General features: G+C 47.4%; 1 protein-coding gene across 2 annotated transcripts; it reads right to left on the bottom strand.

The window, feature by feature from the left end:
* Positions 1-1,482: 1,482 nt before the first annotated feature.
* On the bottom strand, positions 1,483-11,216 carry Bmp2 (bone morphogenetic protein 2). Of its 2 annotated transcripts, none has more exons than XM_052725445.1 (3): positions 10,904-11,216; positions 9,432-9,781; positions 1,483-3,204 (listed from the first exon to the last, which is right to left on the bottom strand). In XM_052725445.1, the coding sequence occupies exons 2-3, from the start codon at positions 9,772-9,774 to the stop codon at positions 2,363-2,365; spliced, it is 1,185 nt and encodes a 394-aa protein (XP_052581405.1). In that variant the 5' UTR covers positions 9,775-9,781; positions 10,904-11,216; the 3' UTR covers positions 1,483-2,362. The 2 variants fall into 2 exon arrangements, with proteins under 2 accessions (XP_052581405.1, XP_052581406.1); XM_052725446.1 differs by having other exon boundaries at positions 9,432-9,729.
* Positions 11,217-12,394: the final 1,178 nt, after the last annotated feature.

Genomic DNA, 12,394 nt, shown 5'->3' with positions numbered 1-12,394 from the left:
TTATTGGAAACCTCTGAACCTTAATGGAAACTGATAACTTCACCATCCACATATGTAACATACATTATTTTCATGTATGTATATGCATAAATTAGAACACATACACACTACATACATATATACATAGATATGTATATACATAGACATCACAGGGGACCTGCTGTTCTGCAAGTTATTTTAACCAAGAAAATCAGAACCAATGAAGGAGAAAACAATGCAAAGGATGGACCTGCCAGAAGACAGATTCCTTCTCAAATACTCCCACACCTATCTGCAGAATTTGGAGACACACGGAAAAACATGGCTCATTCTTTTGAAGATGTTAAGGCTGTAGTTTGTTACCAGTACCCATGGCAAGAAACAGCGAAGAATGACTGAAAGACAAGGAGGACTTGGCTAGCCATACTTGGGTCTGATGGTTTCTGCCTTCGCAAAAGCAACAGCAAAAAGGGATGAGGAAGAATGCTTGCAAAAGCTAACCAGAATATTCATTCCAAATGAGATCTCCAGAAGCTCAAAGCCTCCAATGGGAGGTGTGCTCAAGGTCATCCCATGTTAATACCTGAGAAGTATTTGACAAAACAGCCCTTCCCATTGTAAGCACACTGCTTTCTGATTCCGTTCTAAGGCAGGGGATGGGAAAGGAGGTAAGAACTAGGCTTCGGCCGTGATGATGGACTACAGGAGGACACACATTCTGGAAACTGACCGGAAACACTGCCAGGAAACTAGCACTGTGGATTCCCCAGTCTGCAAACGTAGCCACAAAGCCCTACCTAGGTTTCACCTCCAACCTGAGTGCTGAAGCTCTGCCCCTGCTGAGGGTTCATTCACCAGTGCTTCATTTGACTTCACTTTGCAGAAGCTGATCAGACACTCTTTCTAATTTCTTGGCACTGTGGCCTCCGTTGCATGGGAGATCATCTCTGGGACTTTACCTGGGGACCTGAAAGCTTTGCTTTGTTTTAGGGATTGGCTTTCTCTCACGTGTTTTCCTGCTCCTCTGTAAACCACTAACTCATCGGTAAGTCCTTTGGTGCAAATGGGGCTTGATTGGAATTCTCCAACCATTTCCGTCATCCTCCCACCCCCTTTAAATCAGTCACTTCAGAAATGAAAGTGCAAACACTGGTAGACAAAATGAACACTGAAATATACTGTTTGCTCTCACGGGTTGGATTTTATAGGGTGAAATGCCAGAGTTTTTGATATTTATTATCAGAAATAGGTTTAACATTTGAAGAAATGTGTTCAAACACACATCCCTGGAAAGAAAAGTAAGCTGATAGGTCAGAGAACAGGTTGTAGGAAGAAAACATGACGTGTTCAATGTTGCTAAGTGTTGGGCAAATGTAGAAAATTGGATGCTTTGGAGAATAAAGAAAGAGCTTGATGAGGAGGGGGTAAACACAAAATACAAATTAATTGCCACTTCTTTAGGAGGGCCACAAGATAATCAGTTGTACATATATATGACCACGATGTTAATAAAGAAGAAATATTATATTTTATTTCGTACTTTGGCCAGATCAGCCCCCTGGAAGGGATCATAGGTTTAGGAAAGAACAAGACGCCATTATCATTTCCCGACATGGTCACAGTTTTCCTAATTATTTCCACTGGTCCTGCTTTATTCTTTCTACAAGGAGAGCTTTTTCTATCAGATCAGTAATGTCTGGTTCTTATCCAAATATTCCCCCTAATAAGAAGGAAAGTTCTCACGGACTGGACAACCACTCTGCAACATTCCTGAGAATTGAATAATATAATAATCTTGAAAGTCAGCAGAGTGGATTATCCACTTTTTTTTTTTTTTTTTGGACTTGAACTTGTGAACTTAACAGTAGTGCTGCAGGAAACAAAAGCCAACGTGCGCGCGCTTTGCCCAGGAACCATCCATGTAGACTTCGCATCTTAAATACACACAACTGAAAAACAGCTACAGGCCTTTTTTTTTTTTTTTTTGGAAAATTATATACAAACCCGATATCTCTTTCGATTACATATAAATACAAATTAACTATTTTTTTTCCTAAAAAGTGGTTATAATAGTAAATAAATACAAAATAACTCTGACCATTATACTTCATGTGCTGGAGTTAAACCCATATAAAATGTACAACTAAATACATTTTAAATCTTTAAGGAATAATTCTCTGATTAAAATATTTGTTTTCCCAACTTCTTTTCGTAGATATAAATATATTTTCAAAATAGCTGTGTTTTTTTTTCCGTTCCATTCCATAAATAAAGTCTTCATTGGGAAATATTAAAGTGTCAGCTGGTTTTGGGGGGTGGGGAGAGTAGGGTTTTTTTTCTAAAATATATATATTTATTTATTTATTTATTTATTTTTGCTGTGCTAACGACACCCGCAACCTTCCACAACCATGTCCTGATAGTTTTTGAGTACGACCTTCTCGTTCTCATCTAGGTACAACATGGAGATTGCGCTGAGCTCTGTGGGAACACAGCACGCCTTAGGGATCTTGGAATTCACAGAGTTCACCAGCGTCTGCACTATGGCATGGTTAGTGGAGTTCAGGTGATCGGCCAGGGGAAAAGGGCATTCCCCGTGGCAGTAAAAGGCATGGTAGCCCGGAGGAGCCACAATCCAGTCATTCCAGCCCACATCGCTGAAGTCCACATACAAAGGGTGTCTCTTGCAGCTGGACTTGAGGCGTTTCCGCTGTTTGTGTTTGGCTTGACGCTTTTCTCTTCTGTGGAGTGGATGTCCTTTTCCATCGTGGCCAAAAGTCACTAGCAACGGCCTTATCTGTGACCAGCTGTGCTCATCTGGGTGCAAAGACCTGCTAATCCTCACATGTCTCTTGGAGACGCCTGGTTTCTCCTCTAAATGGGCCACTTCCACCACAAAGCCATGGTTGGTGTGTCCCTGTGCAGTCCACCGCATCACAGCCGGGGTGACATCGAAGCTTTCCCACTGACTTGTGTTCTGATTCACTAACCTGGTGTCCAATAGTCTGGTCACAGGAAATTTCAAGCTGGCTGCTGCCGGCTTTATAATTTCATAAATATTAATTCGGTGCTGGAAACTACTGTTTCCCAAAGTTTCCTGTATCTGTTCCCGAAAAATCTGCAGTTCTGCAGAGGTAATGAACTCTTCAGTGGGGACAGAAGTCAAGTTGAAGAAGAAGCGCCGGGCCGTTTTACCACTCATTTCTGGTAGCTCTTCAATGGCTTCTAGTTTGATCAAAGTGGAGAGAAAAAGGAAAGCATTCAGTAAGAGAGCCAATGGTAATTTACTTCCTTATGAGAAGTTTAAAACCTCAATGCACAGTTTGAGTTAAACTACATAAAAGTTTGCAACCAGAAAGTAAAAATGTCAGGGCTAGAGGTACAGTGTCTGCCTCCTTTCCTTGGCCCTGGGTTTAATGCTCAACACTATAAAAGAAATAAAAATATGTCATCTCTGAAGTGAAAATGGAGTCTCCTTTTTCTATATGATCACATTAACTTTGTGACTGCTATGCGTTTAATCCAATATGTGAACATAGCTCCTAGGTAGCTATAATAATGGAGGAAATAGTGAAACACTTCTCTGGAATTCACAGACAGACTTTAAGGGGGGCAAAAAAAAAGTCTAAGCACTATAGTTAGTAGAGGGCTAATGACTGAGGGGTTGAGGAAATTATTGCATTTCTTAACTAAGAAAACGAGCTTTAATGTCAATTCCTTAAGCGGCATTTGAAAACATTACTCTACAATTTAGATGATTTACAAATCTCAATATACAGATTTTAGTCTCCTAATTAAAGACTCTGAAACTCAACATCAATGATGACATTTTGCTAAGCACACCCTGCCATTTTGCTCCGAACTCGAGAGACAAAGGTATGGGTGGCACTAAGACACTGTAGTAATTAGCGATGAGGAATTTCAGGAGAAATGGCTTCTAACTGCCTGTCCTCTCATCTCCATCTCCTCCTCATTCAAAATGACCCCTGTGTTTGCACAGCAGATCCTAGACTCTGGCCTGCACATCAGTTGTTCTGGGAAGGGGCCTGCACGCTGGCATTTCCATTACGTTCTTAGTGAAGAGATGCTGCAAGCTGATGGACCGCACTTCAGCACATTGACAAAGGAGTAGATTTGTAAAGCACCTTTTATAGAAGGGGCCTTAGTATTGGCCAATGAGTAAGGATTCAGGCTGCCATCAGCCAGCCAGGGACTCAAACAGGGGAGTTTTTTAAAGCTCTTCTTCTTGGACATGAAGAATACTAGGCCAGCTGGCTATCATTCACAGTCCTCTTGCACCTGCTTGACAAAAAGTTCTTGATGATACCTTTGGGGACCCGTTTATGTTCTGAACTCTACTATCAGCTAGTGGTACTTTAGGGCCGGGACATTCCTAGGAAGTCTGAAGGACTGTATTTAGCTTCTTTTGTAAAAAGCCATTTTCATTGCCATTCTTGGGCTCCCTAATGTTTCTGCCCAAGGCACTTCATCAATAGAAAAAGGACAACAGTAGCAACATCTCCCAAACTCAAGTCACACTGGCTTCTCCTGACATTGGCACAGCGAGGTACATATTACTTCCTTTAAAGACAGAATATAAAGGTCAATTACCACAAACAGCTGCATCAGTTAACAACAGGGGAAAAAATGGGAGCAAAATCCCTGAATCCCAATTCACAAAGAAGGAAAAGATGACAATCATAAGTACACATGCATGCACACAGACACACATATATGACAAGGGGGAAAGAACAAAGAGGCAGTCCCCAAGATAAATGTGGGAGACAGGTCATTGAAGTAACACAGAATACTATCTGCCTAAGAAATAAAGCCAAGATTGCCATCTTCCAACTGGAAGCATAGAAACGGCCACTTCCTGTGGCCTGTCACTCGGGAGGTAAGAAGTATCCACAAGATAAGTGACCTTCACAAAGGAGACCAATGCACTACCCAATGTTAATGACAAGGAAAAGACCTCTCCAGGCTTCCAACCGCATTTCTATTAGCCTAATCCTTGGAAGACCCCATCCCATCCTTCATACCAAGGTATCTACTGTGACTGTTCACTGAAGTCATACACAGAAGTCAAGAATTTAAAGAAACTAACTGCCTAGGGAGGGTCAGGACACACAACACCTTTGCTCCTTCAGAGGACAAGTTGCAACCTCTTCTTGAGGGCGGGAAATTGAAAATCTCTTTTAAATAAAGTAAATTACAGGAAAAGAACTCTACAAATTATCACAGCAAGCCTGGGGTTCTGAAAATACAGAGTAGGTAATGCACACTTTTTGGAGGCTGAAATAGCTGTTAATTTAACATCCCTTGTTGAATCAGCTGAACTTGCTAAGTGATTTCAAGATTCTTAGCTGTCTCTAATCTGAGTATCAGCCTCCTAGTTCTTAATCAAATGAAAGGGATGATTGGATGTAAAAAATGGAAGAAGAAGAAGAAGAAGAAGAAGAAGAAGAAGAAGAAGAAGAAGAAGAAGAAGAAGAAGAAGAAGAAGAAGAAGGAAACAGGGCAGCAATGGCATTCTATTTTTTTTCCAAGAAACAAAGCCCCTTATTTAAAGTTCCACATTATGTTGATTATTCATCTACCTCAAAATAATTTGGCTGGAGCCACTCCCTAGAAAAAGGGATAATAGGATATTAAAATGTCACCATAAAACATTAGTGCTGAATGCTCTTTCTTTCTCTTGTTGTTTATCTATCTATCTATCTATCTATCTATCTATCTATCTATCTATCTATCTATCTGTCTCTGTCTGTCTCTCTCTCTCTCTCTCTCTCTCTCTCTCTCTCTCTCTCTCTCTCTCTCTCTCTATCTACCTACCTACCTACCTATCGAATTATTTTTCCCAAGTCTGGTGCCATCATCTTTCTATGAACTATCTTACATCCAGCTCATTAGAGGAAAACCATGATTATCTCCATTTTTGTGAATGAAACAGATGGGAATTCAGAGAGGTTATGTGACTTCCCTTAGGTCACAGAACTGTTCATTTGGGTCTACTGCAATGTCCAAGTTCTAGCCATTGGAAGGCATTGTCTAATGGAGGAGAGAAGTCAAATCACTAAGCAGCAATCCAAATCATTGGGAATTGGTACCTGATACCATGTTAAGTGCAGAGTGAATTTTGTCCTGAGGATCAAAAGATATTGTCCAGCTACCCTTTGGACATGTAGACAAAGCTAAATGAACAGAAAAGTGAAATGACCCAGCCAAAAGGGACACACAGACATTGTTTGGAACCTGCTCTCTGTGGCTACTTGCTTGCCCTAAAGTAGGGTGAGTTTTATCTCAAAAGTTATCATTAAGCTTGGAGGATTTTGCAACACTTTTTGGACAGAGAACATTCCTCCACCTAAACAACAACAAAGCCTGAGGCTGCTCCAGATCAGCAGCTGCATCTCACTCCTGCAACAAGGTGCAAGGGGCTTTGGGCCACACGTGACTTTGTACAGGATAAAGTAAATGACGCATCATAGAGGGAAAGAAAAGTTCAAGAACACAGAATTGAGTTTTCATTTTTAAGGCAACAAAGGAAGTGGTGGGAAAGGAAAGCAGGGGCTGGTGGTTGCCACTAGCCCCACTTGGCCTGTGCTCCCCTGAGCACAGCACCTTCAGGAGGACTGTGCTCCTGCAGGTCCAGGAGGGATTCTCTAAAGACTGATGACATACCTCATGGGCACATCTCAACAGGACAAAAGCAGCCTGCAAAGGAGTCAAGAGGGGTCCAAAGGACCCACTGACAACCATCAGCAGGAAGGAACTTCTGCAAACCCACAGGCTCTTTGTAATCACACTGCAACAGCTAGAGGTATTAGGTAGGAGCATTCCTGGGTGTCCATGTCCAAATCCATACTGGAATTTTGGACCATGCTTCCACCATCGCAAGGTAGAGTTGTACCTTGAGATGTCCTAGCCTGTGGGTATTTTCTGGGTAGTTACTCTTCTGCCAACAGGATTTCTCCCTCTTTAAAAACTTTAGTCACAGGCCACATAATTTATTTATTTCAAACAAAAGAGGAAGACTCTGTTCTCCATTGTCAGAAGGGCAAGTGTGAGCTCCTTCAGTAAATGATCTGCCAGGAAAGAAGAGGTCTCTGTAGGGCCAATGTAGTCAAACAATTTCAAACTGTTTTCAAGGGCAGCCAGTTGGGGAAGGTCTTCAGTGACCTGGGGGTGGAGGGGATTCAGCAAAGTCTGCGCTCTCTGGGAAAAAATCCATGTCCAATGTTCTACAGGAGACTGTCTGGAAGCATCCGCCACTGGTTGAAAGGCTATCATAGTATATCTTGTCACATCATGTCACTCAACCATCTAATACAACTCACAAAGAAGCCCACTGGGTAATTCTTTAATAGGGTCCTTAAGGTTCTTTACCAAATGTGTGTCTATTAATGTGTATGAATTCACTTCTGATCTTGAGCCAGCAGCCTTATCACATGGTTTTCTAAGAATTTTTAGTGGCACAAGGATGCTTATAAAAATCAAACTCTAGGTTACTCGACAATGAACAGTCTCCAAAAATGCCATGTGTACCTGAGGATGATGGAAAAGAAGGGGTTTTCTTGAAATTTAAAGTAAAATGTAAATCTAAATGCGCCAAGATATAAAGTTAGTGCAAGTTTACTTTAGGCAAGTTGATAACTTCTATGCAGTCTTATACATGAAAATCTCTTTTAAAGATATAAATTTTTGTTGTGAACTCAGGCATACCAAGTTAAAATAACACACAGAGACAACGCTTTGCCTGTGTTTCTATCAAGCCACTTCCAGGGGAAGAGTGAGTGAGAAGATGCAGATTTTACTGATGAAACTTTCATTTAATTGTATTTTAATTGACTTAAACAATCCTTTTGGCTTAGTTAAAACAAAGATAAGGTAGATACTTGGTTTTTACAAATAAAGAATGGTTTTCATGCCAGAAAAGACTAGTAAATAAATAAATATACAAATAAATGGGAATGGGTTTTTGTTCTAAATCGCTAGAGGCAGCAGAGAAAATAGCCGTGCTAGTTTTCTGGTTGTGTGTGTGTGTGTGTGTGTGTGTGTGTGTGTGTGTGTGTGTGTGTGATCTACAAAAACTTTCCAATCAATGTCAACTGGAAGAGATCAGCTTAGGCCAGAATCACCTCAGGGTGGTCAGAACGGGGTGAACACACCTGAGTCTCCCTGCTCTAGGTGGGCAGATCCCAGAGACCAGGATGGGGTCCCTCTATCTTTCCAAATGGAGTTCTGCTCCCAGAAAGCACCTTAGAAACCTGTTTGCAAGAGATGGATTTAAGAGTACCCTTCATAATGAGTGGCTGCCTCAAGGAAGGTCCATCTCTTGCTGTGTGACCTACCTGTGGGAGTTTTTCCTATCAACCAGACTTTTCAAAGTTTAAGCCATATCCCTTATGAGAGGGCTGGGGGAGGGGGGTCGATCTGGGCTACCATTTCAGAGCACAGGTTTTTTCCCTTGAAATTTATCATCTCAGCAAGGCAAGGCAAAATTTTAAAAAGGGAACTTCACTCCTAGCTCCCTGCTGTTCTATAAATTGCAGCTGACAGACAACTCCGCGTTCTTCTAGAACTTGAAGGAACTGATATTCGATGTAGAATACATTAAGTCAAAAGCACATTTAAAGTGACACACACAGAACTGAGCTGGGGAGATTTTTAACTGCTCCAAGAATTTCAGTGCAAGACACTTCAGTAGGTCCTTAAGACATTTCCAACCCACTAAATGTCTTTCTGATGAAATAAACAGAAATGCCCTACCTTGGGAAGCCATATTCATATCATGAAAGAAAAAAAAATCCCCACTGCCTTGCACAAGGAAGGTAGCAGTCAGTAGCAGAAGCAGCTTTTATCTGAAGGCTTGCCCTGTCTCCACGTGAAGACTAAGATTTAAACACAAGAAGGGAAGGTCACTGTGGAAACAATAAGATTGATTGTGGAATTGATCTCCCACGGGGATTAGATAGGGATTCAAAATCGTTCAAACTAGGCCCAGATCAACAGTAAATTTGAAAGCTTTGGGGCCCTGGGCTTTAGTTTGTTAGTACTACCCCTGAACACTCTGCCCTTGGCTCTGTCTAGCCTAAACCTCCAGTGTGAACACAAGACACAGACTTGAGCTTTCAGACAGATTTAAGGAACTCCTACCCTCCGCTTGCTTTCTCCTGGGGAGTTCTCGCACATTTAGCTGACTAGGGACTAGCCAGCCTTTTACCCTCTTCCCCATCACTCCGTTTTCCCTCCAGTGCTTGGGGGAGGAGTCTGTCTTCTGGCTACCTGCCAGGAAAAGGGTGCGGACTCACCAGTGGGGAATCCCTGGCTCGGGGCCACAGAGGGGACGGTACAGAAGCAGAGGGGCCGTCCGCTGTGCTAGCGGAGGCCCGGGCTGCTCGCCGAGTCCCCGCCCGCCGTCCCCGCCCCGCCGCCCGCCACCCGCTCACCTTCGTGGTGGAAGCTGCGCACGGTGTTGGCGCGGCTGGCTGCCCTCTCCAGCCGGTGGTCCGGGGCGGGCGCTCCTGGCTGGCCCGAGTGCCGGCGGTACAAGTCCAGCATGTAGGGGGGCACCACGGCGTCCTTGCTGGGGGTGGGTCTCTGCTTCAGGCCGAACATGCTGAGCAGCCTCAACTCAAACTCGCTGAGGACGTCGTCCGAAGGCCGGGACAAGGGGCGGCCGGATGCCGCCGCGAACTTCTTGCGGCCCAGCTCCGGAATGAGGCCGGCCGCGCCGCCCAGGAGGACCTGGGGAAGCAGCAACACTAGAAGACAGCGGGTCCCGGCCACCATGGTCGACCTGCGGACAGGGCCGACGTGAGTCACCCACGTTCCCCGCCCAGTCCTTCGCCCGCCCCCGCGGCCCCGGCTCCCATAGGGCTCGCTGGCCTTCTCCAGGATGCTCTCCTGGCATGTCATGCTCGAGGGCTACAGCCCCGATGATCAAGAGGATGGTGGACCCCAAGTCCCTTGATTCTCTCCTCCCCTCATTCCATTCTCTGCCTACATCGGACTTCTCACTTGGGGCTTGCTCTTCACTCTCAATAAAAGTCAATGACCATCAGTCACCTTTTCTTGTGACACCAGCTAGGAAGGTGGTGTCAGGAAGCGGGGAAGCCACCGGTTAGTCTGACACACTGCAACTCTTAAAAAAAAAAAAAAAAACAACTATACTCTGCAGTGCTCATTTGCACATAAACAGACACAAACGCACATGTGACTTCCTTAGAAGCGCTGTATAGAACTTCCTGGTAGGCGAATATATCTAACTTGCAGATTCATAAGCGCTAAACTCAAGATTTATGACGCCACTTGCAAGTTGTGGCCCACGCCCCAACATCAGGGTTGACCCACTGGACAGTCGGTCCTCTTCCCTAGACCCCTGTTCAGTCAAGGAACCCGTCCATGCACCTTCCCGCAATTATGTAAATGGATAGTTTCTATGAATGCACGTGTAAACTGTGACACATCCTCACAGTAAACACGCACGGAGAGCCCCAACTTTAAGTACCGTCCATAATGGACCTAGTTCTTTGGACAAACTCTAGCTAGGTTCAGGAGTAACTTAAGGACGGCCAACGTATCTCTAAGGCCTGAAGTACTGGTCTGCAAGTAATGGGTGAAATCCACTGGATTTCTGTAACTTTTTTTTTTTTTTTGTAAAGTCATTAAGTCTTTAACAGACCTAATAATATACCGAAAATTGGGGGAGAAGGACGGCCTGCAGGAGAAAGCAGGCCAGGTGGACAGGGCAGAGGGGTCTGGGGTTTGGGACGCCTGACTCCTCTAGGGCTTCGCTGCACGTGCACCGGGAGAGGGTCTGTTTATGTCCACCCGACCGGTCCTCCGTGGCGCTCAGCGCCGCATGGCGGGAACGCGGTGTCACCCGTCAGCCCCGGGTCCCGGCCCGTGTGTCCTCTACCTTTAGGAGACCGCAGTCCGTCTAAGAAGCACTCGGGGGCACGTCCATTGAGAGAGTCTCCACATGGGAAAAAAAAAAAAACTCTGTCCGAGGGACCTGGAGCAGGGACCGAGATTCTGCTGTCTTTCCTCGTCTTCTCCTCCTTCTTTGGGTGCCAGCCGCGTCGTCCCTCTCCCCGTGGGGAACGGTGTCTTGGGGTGGACCCAGGCGGCCGAGGAGCAGAGAGGTGACGGGGCTGGAGGCGGCAAGACTGGATCCGCCGGGCGAGGACACCGGCGCGAAGTGGGGAGCCCAAGTCACTCTCCCGGCAAGTTCAAGAAGTCTCCAGCCAAGTGCTGACACACAGCCTCAAGCAGGGGGAGGAGTGCGGGGCGGCAGGGACGGGACGGGAAGGGAAGGCAGAGGCAAGGCTGCCGCTGTCGTCGTCCTCAGGGACCAGCGCTGGTGGGGCGCGGGACCGGCTCCGGGAGTCGCCGGGCGAGGGTCGGACGCTCCGCGCTAGCTCGGCCGCGACCCATGGCTCGGGGCAGCCATCCTGGGAGACGCCGGGTCCGGGGAAGGGTGCAGCGAAGATCTGGGTGGCGGACGGGCCGCCACTCCGCATCCCTCAGCCTGACTCTGGCGCACCCCCATCAGCGCTCGCCAGCAGAGCCCGCACGGCTGCGGCGCCCCGGCGTCCTGGGGCGCATTCTCCAGCCAGTTCAGCCGCGTCCCGGACCGCCAAACCGGGTGACCTCGCGGTCGGAGCCCTCAGGCCAAATGTCTTTTGTGGCAGCCTGGGGTCCGATCACTCCTCTTCCTACGCGCCCCGGGCGCTCACTCTCCGGATGGAGTGGCCCGGCATTGCGGGCGCGGCTGTGCTCCTGACTCTCGGCTCTTCGCGTCGCTTCGCTGCTCCGGCTTCTCCCGGGGCAGCCGAGGCCACAGAGCCCGGCGCGCACAGTCAGGAGCTCCGAGCCGAGGCGTGCCGGTCCCTCGAAGCCACGGGTGACCCGCGCGCCGCTCGCCCCGAGGGCGTCCGGTGACCGGCGGCAGCTGGGGAGGCGACGTCCCGGGCTGCCTATCCCGGGCAGGCTGTGGGAAGCGCAGCGGCGGGCGCAGCGCGAGCCGGGCTCAGCGCGGCGGGGCGAGGACTCCGGCGGCGACGGCGGAGGCGCCGTGGCGCGGCGCTCGCGGCTTTTAAAGGGGACGCCGCCTGCCGGCTCCCTCCCGGCCGCGGCCCGAACACCTCCCCCTTTGCAGGCGCAGCGCGCCGGGGATCCCCGAGCGGGCGGGAGCGGCGTGCAGGGGTGTGGACGGCGCGCCCAGCGGGGCGGCCGCGGTGGGGCGGGGCGGGGCGAGCGCGCGGCCGCTCAGGGTCTGGTCCTAGACGAATGTGAAGCCGACCCTGGGGACCTGGACTTGTGCTCTCCGCTGCCCCGAGTCCAGGGCAGATCCAGGGTCTGGTTGCCTCTGAGTCCCCCACTGGGCCGTTATTCAACTTGAGTTTGA

Source organism: Peromyscus californicus, unplaced genomic scaffold, assembly GCF_007827085.1.
Source record: "Peromyscus californicus insignis strain IS unplaced genomic scaffold, ASM782708v3 Scaffold_7__1_contigs__length_154581171, whole genome shotgun sequence".
NCBI lineage: Eukaryota > Metazoa > Chordata > Mammalia > Rodentia > Cricetidae > Peromyscus > Peromyscus californicus.
This window is presented reverse-complemented; position numbering and strand designations above follow the sequence as displayed.

What these genes read in the sequence shown, in the direction of transcription:
- Bmp2 (XM_052725445.1), bottom strand. Translation starts at nt 9,774, where the DNA reads ATGGTGGCCGGGACCCGCTGTCTTCTAGTGTTGCTGCTTCCCCAGGTC. An exon ending in GCGCAGCTTCCACCACGAAG is followed by an intron (nt 3,205 to 9,431) that starts GTGAGCGGGTGG and finishes TGATCAAACTAG; the next exon opens with AAGCCATTGAAGAGCTACCA.